General features: G+C 60.7%; 1 protein-coding gene across 1 annotated transcript in view; it reads left to right on the top strand.

Annotated features, from left to right (window-relative positions):
* The first annotated feature begins 1791 nt into the window (after positions 1–1791).
* SAMD11 (sterile alpha motif domain containing 11) overlaps positions 1792–15673 on the top strand; it is a 22957-nt gene continuing 9075 nt past the window's right edge. Inside the window, exons 1-5 of the mRNA XM_043922791.1 lie at positions 1792–2714; positions 3815–3906; positions 7654–7835; positions 9235–9285; positions 13205–13329. Of these exons, the coding sequence (XP_043778726.1) occupies positions 2198–2714; positions 3815–3906; positions 7654–7835; positions 9235–9285; positions 13205–13329 (967 nt within the window). The 5' untranslated portion in view covers positions 1792–2197. The remainder of the gene's footprint in view (positions 2715–3814; positions 3907–7653; positions 7836–9234; positions 9286–13204; positions 13330–15673) is intronic.

Below are 15673 nucleotides of genomic sequence, written 5' to 3'. Positions count from 1 at the left end.
GCCTCCTGCATCCATTAGACATGGAGCATCACACCTGAGAATAAGACATAGATCACAGAGGCTGGGTGTGGGAGGAGCTCCCTAGCTGTCACTCCTGGGGTCAGGTATATGCAGGAGTCCAGGTTACAAAGAGAGCAATGGGGCCAAGCGTGGTGAAGTAAGGAGGGGTCACTCACATTCACACCCATCTTGCCACCCACCTCTTAAACCCCCACAAATAAATATACAAGAAGTAAAGGAGTGGAAGTTCCCAGACACATGCCTGGTCTGAGCCCAGACCTCACTCCCCAGGTTGGTCTTGGGGCTGGCTGATACCTTAGCTGAGAATGAGGTGAGCAGTGTACATCAGCACAGGGGTCCCCAGTAGTCAGCCACATGCCCAGCTAGTGCTGGCATCTGGTAGGAGGCCCCTGGGGAGTAGGGGTGGAGTGTTCCCTCACTCCCAGCCCACCCCTGCAGAAGGTGCAAGCACTCCTATGATCCAGCTCACTCCCACCCCCACCCACCCCCTGCTCATATGGGTGCCCCACCAGGTACATCTCAGAGGGGCAGGGGCAGGGGTCTGAGAGCAGAGTTGGGAGCTGAGGCTACTTTCCAGCTTGTCCAAAATGGCACACCCGAGAAATACAAGGTCTCACTAAGTACTATCAAAGCCACCGAGTTTCTCAGTTTCTCTTCCTAATTATCCCACCGCAGGGCCACCACGCCAAACTGTAGCAGGGAGGTATGGGTTGATCCCAGGGGAGAACCCCCCTCATTGCAGGGCTAGACCAAGGCTGGAGGAAGAGGTGAACATGGACGCAGAGGTCCCTCATCCTCAGACTTGCACGTGGCAGGTAACGGAAATATGCTCAAATGCACAGTCCCACATTCAGTTGCCTCTCATCCTCCCCACACACCCCACCCTCCACCCAGATTGCCTCTAGCCCCACTTCCGTGCCCTACCCCATGCTGTTTGTTGTGGAGGCAGACAGCCTGGATTTGAAACAACCGTGTGACACCAGGACAGTTACTTGGCCGTTTTGTATCCCGCCCTTCCTCATCTGTAAAATAAAGACTCTTTGGGTGTTAAAAAAAAATAAAAAATAAAAAAAAACTCATATTAGGTGATCAGGTGAACTAAGGCTTGTGATGTGCATGGTAAGGGGGGCAGTTATTGATAGAATTATCGTTGTTATTCACAGACCACAACCTTCCCCAACACATTTTCCGCGACCACACACCACAAAGCCACGGCACACACCCTGCAGACGCCCGAGGAGACCACTCACACCCTCCGCACTGATTCCTACCACCTACCCAGAGCTGCTGGCTCACAAGCACCCGCCAGGAAAGCTGCAATTCCGATCCCGGATACGCTCTTTCGCAAGGAGCCAGCCCTCGCCCCACGTGGACTCCGGGACTCTGACTGGGGCGCCCAAACAGTGACTCCCTCAGCAGTGTCGCCGTCTGTGTGCGCCGCGACTCGCTGGCATCCGTCCCCCGCACCACCACCTCCTACCCGCCCCCCCCCGCCCCCCGCCCCCCGCACCGGTCTCCTCTCCTCCAGAACGAGAACGCCCACCCGGGAATAAGGCAGGAGGTGCAGCCAGGTCCCGTCGCCCCCGTCTTAGCCCAGTCGGCCGTCACGCACCCCCTACTGGAGCCCGTGCCGCCCGCCCGCCGCGCCAGGGCCGTTTAAATGGGCCAAGTTGTGGCGGCGGCGGCGGCGCGAGTCTCCCAAGTCCCCGCCGGGCGGGCGCGCGCTGGAGTACGCGGGTGCGCGGCTGGGACGGTGGGGCGGGGCGGGGGCCTGGGACCCTCGGGCGGGGCGGGGCACGCGGCCGGAGGCTGCACAACTCCTCACTGCCCGGCTCGGCCCCGCGGGCGCAGCAGCGAGCCGGGCGCCGGGCCGCCCCAGGGGGCGCGGGCGCAGGTGGCCCAGCGCCCGGTGGAGCCCCAGGGCCCTGGAGCTGCGGCGCTGGGCAGGTCGATCGGGGATCGATAGAGCTCCGGCAGCACCATGTCTCGGGCGGCAGAGGCCCTGCCAGCCGGACGGGCAGCGGTCCGAGGTGGCCCGGCTGGGGCGCAGTAGCGGGGAGGGCGGGTGTGCAGCCAGGAGGCTCCTGAGCCCCGGCCCTCGAGACCCAACTCCAGCCCGGGCCGGAACAAGTTGCGCCGGCGGCGGAGGGCCAGGCTGCAGGAACACAGACCCACCATGCCGGCGGTCAAGAAGGAGCTACCCGGCCGTGAAGACCTCGCTCTGGCTCTGGCCACCTTCCACCCGACCCTGGCAGCGTTGCCACTGCCGCCGCTGCCTGGCTACCTGGCGCCACTGCCCGCCGCGGCCGCCCTGCCCCCGGCCGCCTCGCTACCAGCCGCGACAGCGGGCTACGAGGCGCTGTTGGCCCCGCCGCTCCGTGCCCCTCGCGCCTACCTGAGCCTGCATGAGGCCGCCCCGCACCTCCACCTGCCCAGAGACCCTCTGGCCCTCGAGCGCTTTTCGGCCACTGCGGCCGCGGCACCGGATTTCCAGCCGCTGCTGGACAACGGCGAGCCCTGCATCGAGGTGGAGTGCGGCGCCAATCGCGCGCTGCTCTACGTGCGCAAACTCTGCCAGGGCAGCAAGGGTCCGTCCATCCGCCACCGCGGCGAGTGGCTCACACCCAACGAGTTCCAGTTCGTCAGCGGCCGCGAGACGGCCAAGGACTGGAAACGCAGCATCCGCCACAAAGGTGCGGCCGCCGTGGGGGCGCGGACCGCTCCGGTCCCTCCCCTCCGCTCCCTGACGACCCGTGGGTCCGGATCCCCCTCGTTCTGCCACCTGGGAGACTCCAGTTCTGCCTAGAGAGGGCGCTGCGACTCTGGGGCCGCCGCAGGGACACCCCCTTCCCCCAAGCACGGTCGCCTTGTTGGACCCGGGCTGAGCGCCCTCGGCCTCCGTGGTCCCCCCAGCGCTGGCCGCACGAGCCGGCGGCTCTTTCTGCCCGGAAGGTCTTTGCGGGATTCCTGGGCCTTCAGGCTCCGGGGAAGTTTACGGGAACTCGGGAGAGCGGGCGGGAGGCCGACTCGGCAGGATACTCCCCTCCGGGGTCGAGGAGCCACGGGTTCTGGAGGGAGTAGAGGGGCACAAGTGAGGCCGGGTGCGGACGCGCGCTGGTAGAGAGAACGGCAAGGTGCATGGGTGGCGCAGGCAGGTGGGGGCTGCGGGGGCGCGCGTCGGGGCGGGAGCGCGCGGAGCAGAGTGGCGGCGGGGCTGGGAGCAGTCTCGAGGGCTCCCGCAGGAGTCTGGCTCCAAGGCCGCGACGTGTGGGCGCCAGAGCGGGCATGCGGAGGGAGAGGGGGTGAGCGCCAGGCGGGGGGGTGGGGGATAGTTAGAAAGTTAGGGACCCAATCACGCTCGTCGACTCTGGGGCTCGTGGCTCCGCGGGGTCAAGCGCAGTCCCGGGTCCTGACCGCGCCGCTCACCTGCGCCGGGCCCGACTTCCACGGTCCAGCTCCGGACTCCCGCGGACCTGCTAGGAGAGGGTGGAGCGCGGGAGGAGGGGCGCGCGGAGGCGGGGGAGGTGGGGGGAGAGACCGCCCTGCGTCAGGGGAGGGCGCTCGCTGGATCTCGAATTCCGAGCTCTGCAGATCCCCGCAACGTCTGCGAGGGTGGGGTGGGCGGCGAGGCCGGGTGTGGATTCGGAAGTTGGACGGAGGCGGGTGTTCATACTCGTGGCGGGAGGGAACCCGGCCTTGCCCCTGGCAGCGCCCCGGAAGCATGCCCGCGTGCCCGGCCCGACCTGTGCCCGGTCCCGCTCCCTTACCGGTCCTGCCTCGGCTCTCCTCGCAGGGAAAAGTCTGAAGACGCTTATGTCCAAGGGGATCCTGCAGGTGCATCCTCCGATCTGCGACTGTCCCGGCTGTCGAATATCCTCCCCGGTGGTGAGATGTGGGAGAAAACCTGGGGCTTCAGGGTCTTGTTTCTCCGCTGCGGAGCTTGGCCTCTGTTTTCTAGAATCAGTCCTAACCTCAACCCTGCCAGTGGGCAGGAGGGAGCCCTCAGGGGCAAATAGAGGAGACCGCTTTGGTGGGTATGCTGGGGCGTCAGACCCCGTCCCCCTTGATTCAGGGCAGGGTCCTGCCTATCCTGAAGCCTCTCTTTGGGAGCCCGGGAGCTGCTTCTCCTGAGGTCCTGGGGACAGCCCGTGGTGTGAAGGACTCCTCCCTGGACAGTGTCATCTGATCAAGGCCTGGGGACTTTGCCTTGTTACAGGTGTGTGTGGGGGGTGTGGGGAATGCGGTTTCACCATGTCAGCTGGCCCAGCCTGGGAGAGGAGCTGGTCCTAAGGGGACACTTGTTACAGGACGTGACAGTGTCGGCCAGCCTGGATGGACATTCTGGGGTGGCCACAGGCTTGGATGTGAGTGACCTGCATGTCTGGATGCCTAGCGCTGGAGCCCTGTGGGACAAGGCCAGGGATGTCCAGGAGTGTCTGAGGATACAGCCTGGTCTGGGGCACAGTAGGTGCAGTGTGGGCCTTGATGTCAAGAGAACTGCAGCTGGAAGCTGGTGTGGGACCTCCAACCCAGTGTAGAAGTCTGTTGAGATCTTATTAGCCTGGGGGGGTGAGGAGGGCAGGAGAGCTGGGGCCTGTGCCTGCCCCGAAGCACTGCCTTCCCTCTCGCATGCCCTCCAGGCAGCAGTGGCTGGAGGCTCCATCTGAAAATCTTGTCTTGAGAGGGACAGTCTGAGCTCCTGTGGGAGAGCCCATGAGGACCACGGCTCCTGGCACCATTCAGCAACCCCCTCTGCCAGGAAGGCCTGAAAGGACCCTGCAGGCAGCCTTCAGCTTGTTTACTTTGGACTGGTGGTAGGGAGGGGGTGGGGAAGTCTTGGATTCCTGGTGGGCCTTGGGGGTGGGCAAGCCAGGAAGCCACAGACAAACCTGTAAAGACACACAGGTTGGGCAGAGGAAGGGGACACAGCTGAGCCTCCCCACTTGCCCACCCCACACACTGTCTGGCTCGAGCTCATTGTACTCACAGGCAAGCCTGCATGCAGAGCCCCCCAGACAGAGCATGTGCGCAGGCAGCCTACCTTTGCCCAAAGCCACCACACCTGCCTGGGGCAGGAAGCTGAACTCCCCTTCACTTCTCAAGCAGCTGGTGCCAGAGAGGACACCCTCCAGGCTGGTCTGGGGCCTCTGCTGGTGGGAGGAGCCCTGCCTCTCCCACCATCCCCTCTTGAAGGTCTCCCACAGGAGGGGGTGGGCAGGTGGCCTGAGCCCAGCATCAGTCCTCTCTAAGACATTTCCTGTCGGGAAGGCCAGGTTGGGCCCATAGCCCAGGGCTGCCTACCTGTCAGGGGCTCCCAGGCCCCTGCCCTGCATGAAGGATGGCTCAGACCTGGGCCTGCCTCTCCAGAGCCTGGTGGCTCCCAGGCCATCCCCGTGCCTCTCCCTTAGGAAGGTTTCATGGACCCCCTTGTCTTTTCAGCCCCCACCTTTTTCACACAGGCTGTTTTCCACTACTGCCCATGGCCAGGTCCACAGATAAAACGTGCACACTCCACAGTCTCAGAATATGAGTGTGCTCACAGCATAGGCGTCGTGCTGCGGCCTCCATGCCCCACCCTTGCTGTCTGAGGAGCCAGTGCTTGGCTGGGACAGGGGCTTAGCACCCAATTCTGAAATCTGTGTGCTGAGCAGGGGTCAGCAGCTGAGGTCTGTGGTGTGTGTGGGAGGCAGATGTGTCCCTGTCCTTGGTTCAGGTCAGGACTGCTCATCCTGGTCCCTCTTCCTTAACTCCCCACTACCAGAGCCGTTCCAGGCCCCCGTACCTGGTATGGCCTTACCCAAGTGGCAGCCTTACTGCTCTGCTTCCCTCTCATCCTTGTCCCATAGATGAGAAGTAAAGGGAAGTGCACTGAAAACTTTTTCTTCAGAGAATAGTTTAGTTAAAGCAGAAAGGCAGGAAAGGAGGTCCTGGTCCTTGGCCTACAGCAGGCTGGAGAAGGGCAGAGCTGAGGGGCTTTGCAGCCAAGCCCACTCCAGGCAGGCCAGAGCTGTTGAAAACCCTGCCCCCCAGAGCCTGGCCAGAAGAGGCAGGGGGCCGGTCGGTCACCCCCTCCACCTCCCTGCCTCGCTGAAGCTCTGCTGCCACTGGTTTAGCTTGGAGCCAAGGCCAGGGTCTTAGAAGCACAGGCTGGGGGGGGACCCCCTTTCGTCTCGCAGGCCTACCCCCAACTTCACTGCTCCCTCCACCCCACCTTCCCTAGTGCTGCCCAGTCTCTCACTGGACGTGTGTTGAAGAGAGGACCTTGGGGCACCTCCTGGGTGGATTTGTTTTTTTTTTTTAGTTCTACCACTTTATTGCTACCAGCCCATCTCCCTCCACCCTTGTGCACACATGCTCAGTCATTTAACCCCATAGACTGCAGCCTGCCAGGCTCCTCTGTCCATGGACTTTTCCAGGCAAGAATACTGAAGTGGGTTGCCATTTCCTTCTCCATCCTGGGTAGATTTGCGAGGGCAGGTGTGGCAGACTGTGGCTCCCCGACCCTGTCAGGGGCACTGCCCAAATCTGGGACTGGGGTGGGCCATGTGTCTGGAGGTGGGGCTGGTCTGGATCTGAAGAGAACCTCTCCTCTGGAGACTAGGGCTGTGGCAGCCACACACAGCTGCCCTTCTGATCCAGGGGGACACTGTGTGGGGAGGGGCAAAAGCCCCCTGGATACCTTCCTCCCCAAGCTCCTGCGTATGATGGGGACACAATGTCCTGGCAACAGGAGGGAGGAGTCCTAGAAGGCCTCAGTCACTGAAAAGATGAGAGAGAATTAAATAATTCCAAGGTCCCTGCCACCATCCTGAACCAGTAGTTATTAAATAAGAAAAAGCCTCCAGCCCACCAGAAAACAGGAGCTCTTCTTCCCTGGGGTGGCGCAACCTGCAGACACCAGTGGGTGCCATGCTATGCAGGGCCCTTGGCATGAGCTGCCAGCATGTGTGCAGGCTCTGGGCCCTCCCTGCTCACACTTGCAGGTGCAGGGCAGGGGAAAGGTGCACCTCGTAGAAAAACTCTGAATCTCATAGTTCCTGACCAAGGGGATGGATCCCCCCAGGACGCATAGAACAAAGGGCCTTGGCTGCCAGGTGACCTGTGAGCCAAAGGTCTGCAATTTACAAGGGGTCAGCCCCAGACTCCAGGCTTCAGACACTCCTGAGCTGGGCTTCATTTGGCACTGAGCATCGAAAGCGGGCTTGGCATGGGTAGGGGTTCATACAGAGTCTGAGTGGGATTGCCAGGCAGACATGCGTGCAGAGGTAACTGCATACGGTCAGGACACACGTGTCCTGCGGGTGCTAGCAGCCCTTTAGGGGCTGGGAACACCGGGTTGGTCCCCAGCAGGCGTACACACACAAGCCGAGCACCTGTGGAGGGGCTGGGCTGAGTGTGGAGTCTGGACAGGGCAGTGCCCATACGCTTACTCCTGGGCCCCCACCAGGATGGAGTGGAAGGCAGTCTCTGGACGGGTTTGTGAAGGAAGCCTTGCCTCTCTGCTCTTGTCTTGGCCTCTGGCCAGTTGTGAGTGTCCTGGAGGGCCGGAGGCCTCTCTGCTGTAGGTGGGGGTGCCCAGGAGGCTGAGCAACATGGTTTGGCCTAACCTTCCTCTCCTCCCTCCCTGTCCAGAACCGGGGGCGGCTGGCAGACAAGAGGACAGTTGCCCTGCCCCCTGCCCAGATCCTGAAGAAGGAGCTGACCCCCAGCTTCTCAGCCAGTGATGGCGACAGTGACGGGAGTGGCCCGGCCTGTGGGCAGCGGCTGGGCTTGAAGCAGGAGAACGAGCCGCATGTCCATATCATGAAGAGAAGGTGCTTCAGGGACCAGGAGAGGAGGGCACGCGGGCTCTGGCGTGGGTGGGGACTTCAGGACTGGGGTCTCCAGGCAGCGGAAGGCCAGGTCAGACCTAGAGGTGGAGAGCCTTTGCCCTGAGGACAGGGGCCCAGCTTAGCTTCTATCCTCTGCGTGGCCACTGACAGCTGCCGCAGGTGAAACAAAGCCTGGACTCCCAGGGACATGCCTCAGGACCACTGTGAACGTGCCTTGCCCCCACCTGGCGGCCGAGTGCCAGGCCAGGATTCAGTGGCATCATTGAGGAGCAGGCACCACCAATAGTCATGGCCAGAGCAGGCCAGGGAGGGTCCATGTGTGGGGAAGGGCCAGGGAGGGTCAGAGCTGCTGGGCTGAGGAAGGAGAAAGGCTCTTGGAGGAGAGTCTCATGCCACCACAGCCAGGCAGGGAGGAGGGAGCTGCGTGGATCCTCATGGGAGCACCCCTGACACTCACACTCACTCTCTTTGGAGTGGCCACTCCCTTGGCTCCTTACTGCCTCCCTCAGGTTTGGGGCCACCATTCCTGACCTCCTCCTTTCTCCCCTCCCTCCTGGCAGAAGCTTCTCCTTCTGCCCACTCTTTTTCCATCCATCCATTCATCTGTCCATCCATTGTCTGTCTGTCCAGCATGTCATATGTATCCCCAGAATTTCCAGGCCTTTTTCTTGCTTTTAATATATTCTAATTTCTCCTACCCTAACCCTCTTGGACACCAGAGAGCCCTGCTTCCAGCCCTTGCTCCCACCTGTGCTGATGGAAAGCACCGCGTGGGCCTGCCACCACCCTCCCTCAGCCCATGGGTCTTCTCAGGGACACTGCTGTGGGTGAGAAGGTGGGCACAGCACAGGGCTATTTCCTTGCTTGACCCCTCCTACCTCTGCTGTGTGACTGTCACTTCCAGGAGGCGGCTTGGCAGCAGCTGGGACCCAAGGGCCATCATCGGAGCCAGTGGTGGTGGCCGTGGGGTTCATTCCTCGACCTGGTTCCCAGCACCCCCGGAGCAGCTCTAGCAACTAGGAATTAGGGTTCAGTCACACAAGTGGCACATGCAGAGGAAGTCACGGCCCCCACCCCTGCACAAGTGGGGGCTCTGCTGGCTCCACCACCACAAGAGGCAGAGACGTGGGACCTCAGTTCTGTCCTTCCCAATTCCTTGTCTGGCAAGCCCTGGAGCGGGTGCCTGCCCTGTGGGTCTGTCCTGGCGGCAGCCGCCAACATGTTGAGCTGGTACCAGATGATGCTAGAGGTGGTTCTGAGCCAGCCCAGTTCCCTTGAGGCTGGCACTCCAGGGCAGACACAGGGCATGCCACATACATGTTCTGCTGTCCACATGCTGAGTCCTGGAGGCCACACTGACCCTCTGCTTCTCTCCTTGCAGAGTCCACACCCACTGGGACGTGAACATCTCCTTCCGAGAGACGTCCTGCAGGTAGGGCCGGGCCTGGGCCAGGCTTCGCTTACATGTTGTGCATGGGCAGCACAGAGCCTTGTCGCTCCATGTTCTTTGGTTCTGACTCTAAATCCCTCCAGCCTCCCTCGCCTCCTCCTCTCCTTGATCCATGGTCTATTGTTGACTTGTGCTTAAACTGTGACAGCAGCAGAGATGGGTTCTGGGCCCAGCCCTGAAGCCAGAGTGTGCTCCCCCTCTCACACTGGAGCCCATCTGCGCAAGGATAAGGCCATGCCTGCCCCCTCCCACTCTCCCAGAGACCTAACAGAATGTGAGAATGGTGATGTGTGAGTGGGGTCTTGAAGGATACATAGGAGCTCACTAGGGAAAGGGGGTGTCTACAGAGACTTGGAGGAATGAGGGAAGGGGGTGTGGAAAGGGAGGAGGGGAAGCTGGCAGGCCTGGCTTACCTGGGTGCTAAAGGGCCTTAGATACTGGGCCTGTTGGGCATTTGCCTTCAGGCAATGGGGAGCTACTGAAAGCTCTTGAGCAGAGAAGTGGTTGGTGTATGCTTTGACAAGGTCCTGCTGTAGGCCCCATCCAGCAGGTTGGGCGTTTGCTCCAGTCCATGGAGGGGCTGTAAATTAAAGCCATAGTAAGGAGATAAAAATGGGGAGACCTGATGTGGAGGTTGGGGGTGTTGGGGAGACCCAAGTCCCGTCTCAGAAGGGTAGGATGGAGCCCTGGCTGTGGTGTCTGGTCAGTGGGATCAAGTCTTAGCCCAGGGCTTCCAGGGAAGGCACAAGACAGGCCCAGCCAAGCAGGCAGTGGGCATCCAGTGCCTTCGGGCCCCTCTCGCAGCCTGGCTCTGTGCCACATGTGTTATTATTTATACTTCTGAGAATGTCTTGGTCCTGGAGCCAAATTACAATGAAAACGTCTTTAAACTTATTTCCACCTCATTTTGAAGTTGCCGGCTCAACTGATCATTTTTATGAACCGTCATGAACGTTGATGACATTTTATGAGCCTTTTACTTGGGAAGCTACATGAGAAATTTGTCAGTAAGGCCTGTAGGGGAATCCCAGGCTGCTGTTTCCCTGCCTGCAGCCCCTGCTCACTGCAGCCGGCCGTGGGACGTGGGAGAGGGCCCGGGTGTCTGACACAGTAAGAGGCCAGGTCCCAGAGTGTGGCGGACCCTCAAAACAGCTGCGATGATGTCTGGATTTTACCAGAGGGGAGATTGGGGGGTTAGCCAAGAAGACTTACAGCCCATCTGCCCCCCACATCGCCCTGCTGCGGCACCCCAGCATCTGGCCAGGGAGGGCTGAGCAAGCCCACAGCGCAGCTGCTTCACACACCCCCACCTCAGCTCTGCCTCTGTCTCTTCCCGGCTCCTGTTGGCCCCGTCCGTGTGTCTTTCTGTCTCGAGTCTGCTGTCTGTCCTTCAGGCTCTGTCCATCTGTCTGTCTGCTGTTTTCAGCCTTTCTGTCTATCCAGTAGTGCCTGTCCTTGTGTGTCCATCTTCATCCGTCTAGTCATCTGACTTCATCCATCAGTCTTCATCTGTCTGTCTGTCCCTCAGTTCTACTCATCGATGCATTTGCCCCCATCCCTCTGTCTGCCTGAGTCTGCTGTAACCACTTGCCTGGTTGGAGCTCCCCCTTAAGCCCCGTGCATCCAGGGCAGCAGGCAGGAGATGTGGGCCCTGCTCTTCTGAGGCCCCTGAGCTGGCCAAGAGATGGACAAGGGCTGGACAGTATACCAGGCACTGGAGGGGCCCCTCACGGGGAGAAAGAGTCTGATGGTTCACACATTAAAAAAAAAAATAATTTTATTTACTTATTTCTGGCTCTGCTGGATCTTGGTTATACAGGCTACTCTCTAGTTGTAGCGCTCGGGCTTCTCAGTACAGTGGCTTCTCCTGCTACAGAGCATGGGCTCTAGGCTGTGCAGGCTTCAGTAGTTGCCGCATATGGGCTCAGCAGTTGTAGTTCCTGGGCTTCAGAGCACAGGCTTAGTAGTTACGACACACGTTGCCTATGGCATGTGGGATCTTCCCAGACCAAGGATCAAACCTATGTCTCCTGCATTGGCAGGCAGATTCTTTACCACTGAGCCACCAGGGAAGCCCTCTTCATGGTTCTTTACATAAAACCTGGCATAATTTGTTCAGTGAACAACCGAGTGACCACACAGGTTTTCTGGGTCTTGGAGCTCATGGGGCAAGCCCCTAAGGCAGGAAGCGGAGGTTTGATGTGTGGGCTGTGTCTTGATTCCCACAAGGCATCACCTCCGCGGAGCTGCAGCATCACCTCCGTGGAGCGGCAGCAGCACCACCTGAGTGTCTGAGTGACCAGCTCAAAGAGTTATTGGCCACAGCGGTGGTGAGCGCTGAGCCCCACTCCCTGTGTAAGCACTCAGCTGAGGATTCACGGGAAACAAATGAATGGGCCTGACCCCACCTTAAGTCTCTGGGGGTTGGCCCACCTCCTGCAAGAGCCCTGGGGACACCAAAAGGAGGTTCTCTCAAGGGAGAACTCTGTGGCAGCAGCAGTCCTGGCACTAGGCACCCCTCCCCCTCTCTGATGCTGAGGACAGCATTTCTCTCTTCTACCCCCGCCCCCCGCATTGATGAGGATGATAGAGAGGATGAGAATTGCTGCCAATTAATCCCATAAAGTACTTACTCCCACCCCACCTGCCCTCTTGTTTGCATGGCGGGGTGTGGGGGGGGCCTTCTTTCCTCCAGGGAGAGGGGTTGGGGGTGGGGAGAGAGCTTGCATCAGGGTCTCTCAGCGGCTCTAGAGCCCAGCCCTGGAGGCTTTGGTGCTGAAACTGATCTGCTTAGGGGCCAGCTCTGGATTAGCCTGCTCCGGCCACCCCGGCCAGAGCGGGGGCGGGGGGGGGCGGGGTGCCTGGGGGTTATTTAATGAGGTTTAGGGTTGGTTCCCAGGTCACTTGGTGGAGGCCCCCCTTGAGGTGGCCCAGCCAGGAGGCTGCTCCATTACAGGTGGGCTGGGGAGCAAGGGTGCTGGGGAGGGATGTGCCGCAGGGTGGGCTGGGGTCCCTCCCTGCTCCTCTTCTGTCCTGTCCGACCGACGTCCTGCCACTCCAGCTGCGTCTGCAAGGTGGCAGGGGACCTTCTCTGTGCTAACAGAGATGCTCTCAGAACCCCAAGGGCAAATGCCGTGGGGGCCATTCCCTCCCTCTTTTGTCTGGGGTTCTGTGATGTAGGCAGTGAGCTGATTTAACAGGAAGAGCAAAGAAAGAACGAAATTAAATTCCTGTTTATCCCAAGGTTCTTGGTGGGGAGCCCTGGGAAGAGCAGAGTGTCCTTAGCACAGACACACTGGTGACTACTGTGTGCATCTGTGTCTGTGTGTATCTGCAGGTCCGTGTGAGTGTGTGTGTGCACACCCATGTATGCCCCTGGATGGCACACACCTCATTGGCTACAGGTTTTGGTCTCAACCTTGGTTTCTGTATTTGAAAAAACTGACAGTCCGTGGGTGGTTGGAAGTTTTAGTTGCAATAGCATGTTCGCAGGAGCAAGCGCTGGGTCCACGTGTCCTCTCTGGTAGCCTTCTGCCATCCCTGGTGGGACCTGGCTGCTCCCCAGAGCAAGAAGCAAGGACAGTGGCTGGTCTCTCTGCAGAGAACAGAGCCCAGATGGGGCCAGCCCTGCACTCCACACAGACCCTCCCTGGGAGCAGCAGTGGGGTCTAAGTGCAAGGCTGCTGTGTTTAGCAGACACTTAGCAGGTCCTGGTGGTCCCAGGTGGGGCCTGCGTAGGTCAGGGTGAGACTCCAGCACCCACGAGGAGATGGAGATGCTCACAGAAATGGTGTGCACAATGTGTTGTAACACTCAGCGTCCCCTGGGCCATGCATGCTCACACTCAGGCTCAGCCAGGAGCCCCGAGGGGTCTCACCTTCCCTGTCTTGCTTCGCTGCAGCCAGGACAGCGACCTTCCCACCCTCATATCCAGCGTGCATCGCAGCCGCCACCTCGTTATGCCTGAGCATCAGAGTCGCTGTGAATTCCAGAGAGGCAGCGTGGAAATAGGCCTAGGAGCCGCAGGTGAGGAGCCAGGGCAGTGCTGGGTGAAGCAGGGCTGCCAGGCTGCGCAGAGCAGCGTGAGGACAGCCGCCTCTCAGCCTCCCTGCGTCTCTGCTCAGCGGCTCTGGATGCCGCCACCCCCAGCAGCCTTGGCGGGCAGCCAGGGAGGCCAGCGGAGGAGGCGGGAGGTGGCGAAGCCGGCTGTCCCCCGGGGCTCCGTGTGATGGTAATTGTGTTAATCCCAGCCAGCCGGGCAGACAGGAGGCGGAGGCGGTGGCTCCACTGTGGCTGCTGCTGGGGTGGGCTTGGAGTGGCCAGAGGCCACGGCTACCCCCTGCTCTCAGGGGCGGATGGAGGCAGGACAGTCAGGGAGCGCAGGCCTCATGGAGGCACACACCTGGGCATGGCTCCTGCATGGGCAGGGATGTGCTCTGCACACACCAACCCCAGAGCCAGGGCCCCTGGGAGAGAAGGGTCCACGTCCTGAGAGGAGAGGGGCTGGGGCAGGAGGGTGCTTGCCCGGGGCTCTGTCCCTGTGGAGGGCTAGCTCCTGGAGGCAACAAGAGCTCGGAGGGAGGGGGCAGCTTGCTGAGCTTTGGCTGAAGGGGGCTCTGGGTGCCAAGAGGAGCTGGCAGGGGTCCCTTGCTGCCCTATGGACCAGGGCAGACCCAGGAAGTTCCCAGCAGTGGCTGCAGCTTTCAGGAAGGCTGGGCAGGGGGTGGTCCATCCTGGGACCCCCGAGTACCCCCATCAGGCCTTCCAGGTGTGCCAATGGCTGGGTAGTCCTCTGTGGGAGATGGGGGGCTGCTGCTTCTGGAGCCGAGTTAGAGGCTCTGAGCAGGCGGCTGATAAAAATCTAATTGCCCCATCGATCGGGTGAGCCTCCAGAGTCCCACAGTGATTGAGATATTCGGAGCCAGCGGGCTCCCCTGCTGCCTGCACATGCGGAGACCTCCTCATGGTGCCTGGCCTGAGTGTGGGTGTGTGTGCCCCTGGCCTGGCCAAAAGCTTGGGCTTCCACTTACGCCCGTGTGACACGTGTGTGTCAAAGTGCCCTCACTGTCTTCCTGCGGAGGTACAGGACCCACATATGAGCACTTCACGGGTCACACATGATCTGTGTGAAGTGCCATGTGTGTCCTGTGTCCAGGTTTCATCCAGGTCCTGCCCTCTTCTTGGGACTCCAGTCCTCGTCAGCTTCCATGTCTTTCTGCCAGCCCCTGGGTGGGGGCCTCGGCCGGTGCTCACCTCCTCCTCCCCAGGAGCACGTATCAGCCGTGTGTTCACCTGAGCAGGAGGGGTCAGGGAGGACTGGGCTCACGGTGGGCCCTGCAGACATCTCCTTACTGTGTGTGTGTCTGTGAGTATATGCGGCCCTCATCAGGGACTGGTGAGCCCCGGACCTCCATGGCAGGACCTCTCTAGGACAGTGGGCATGGGTCTCACTGTGGGCCCGCCTGCCACCCCCTCCCAAGCACCTCTACCAGGCAGAGAGGAGCCATCACCCCCCAAGAGGAAGGGGAGGGGGTCTTCCCACTGTGGAGAATGAGAACTGGATCAAGGGAAGTGGAAGCCCTGGGGTATTCGCTGGGTCCCCAGGGGGTATGTGCAGGGTGGGGTGCAGGCAGCAGATGTGGACTCAGCCCTCCCCAGGCTTGGCACAGCTGGATGCTGCAGCCCTGGTGGTGCTGCTGGCCGGAGGCTCTTTGCCTTCCTCAGGGGCTTCATGCTGGTTGAGCACCCCCTACCCATCCTACCAGGTCACTAAGGTAGGACCCTTTGTCTGGGCAGTGGGGACAGCATCCTCATCCCTCTCAGGGCAAGGTCTGGGGCTAGGCCACTGGGCCCAGGCCAGTGGCAGGAGGTGGCTGAGATCAATAAGTTATTAGCACCATTCTGTCAGCTGTAAAGTGGAGATTGATCGGCACTCCACTGCTGCACTTCCTCGCCTGATAAAAATGACAGATTAAGGGAATAAGAAAAAGGAATTAGGCTCTGGAGCTGACCGCAGGGTTTCTCAGTAGCTCCCCTTGCTGAGGTGTCATGGTGGGCCTGGGTCACTGAGGGGGTGGCCCCTTCACCCAGATGGCCTCATGAGGAGAGAGTGGGGCCAGGAGTGCAGGGTTTGGACTGGAAGCTGACACGATTGCTGAGCTGTTCCACAGAGACCTCCCAGACCTTGGGCTCAGGAGGGAGCCTGACATCAGGGTGCCAGAGGCTTGGGTAGAGAAAGACTGACTCCAGGGGATCGGAAAGAGGACTTTAGGATAGGGGTGGGGCGGGCTCTGGGCCACATGAGGGGCTATGTGCAGCGGGTGATGGGGTGCCTTTGGGCGCTTAGCCCAGCTGGATAGGTAGTGTCCTC

The sequence above is a fragment of the Cervus elaphus genome, chromosome 14, assembly GCF_910594005.1.
Source record: "Cervus elaphus chromosome 14, mCerEla1.1, whole genome shotgun sequence".
Lineage (NCBI taxonomy): Eukaryota > Metazoa > Chordata > Mammalia > Artiodactyla > Cervidae > Cervus > Cervus elaphus.
Note: the sequence above shows the minus strand (reverse complement) of the source record. Positions and strands in the feature narration are given on the sequence as shown.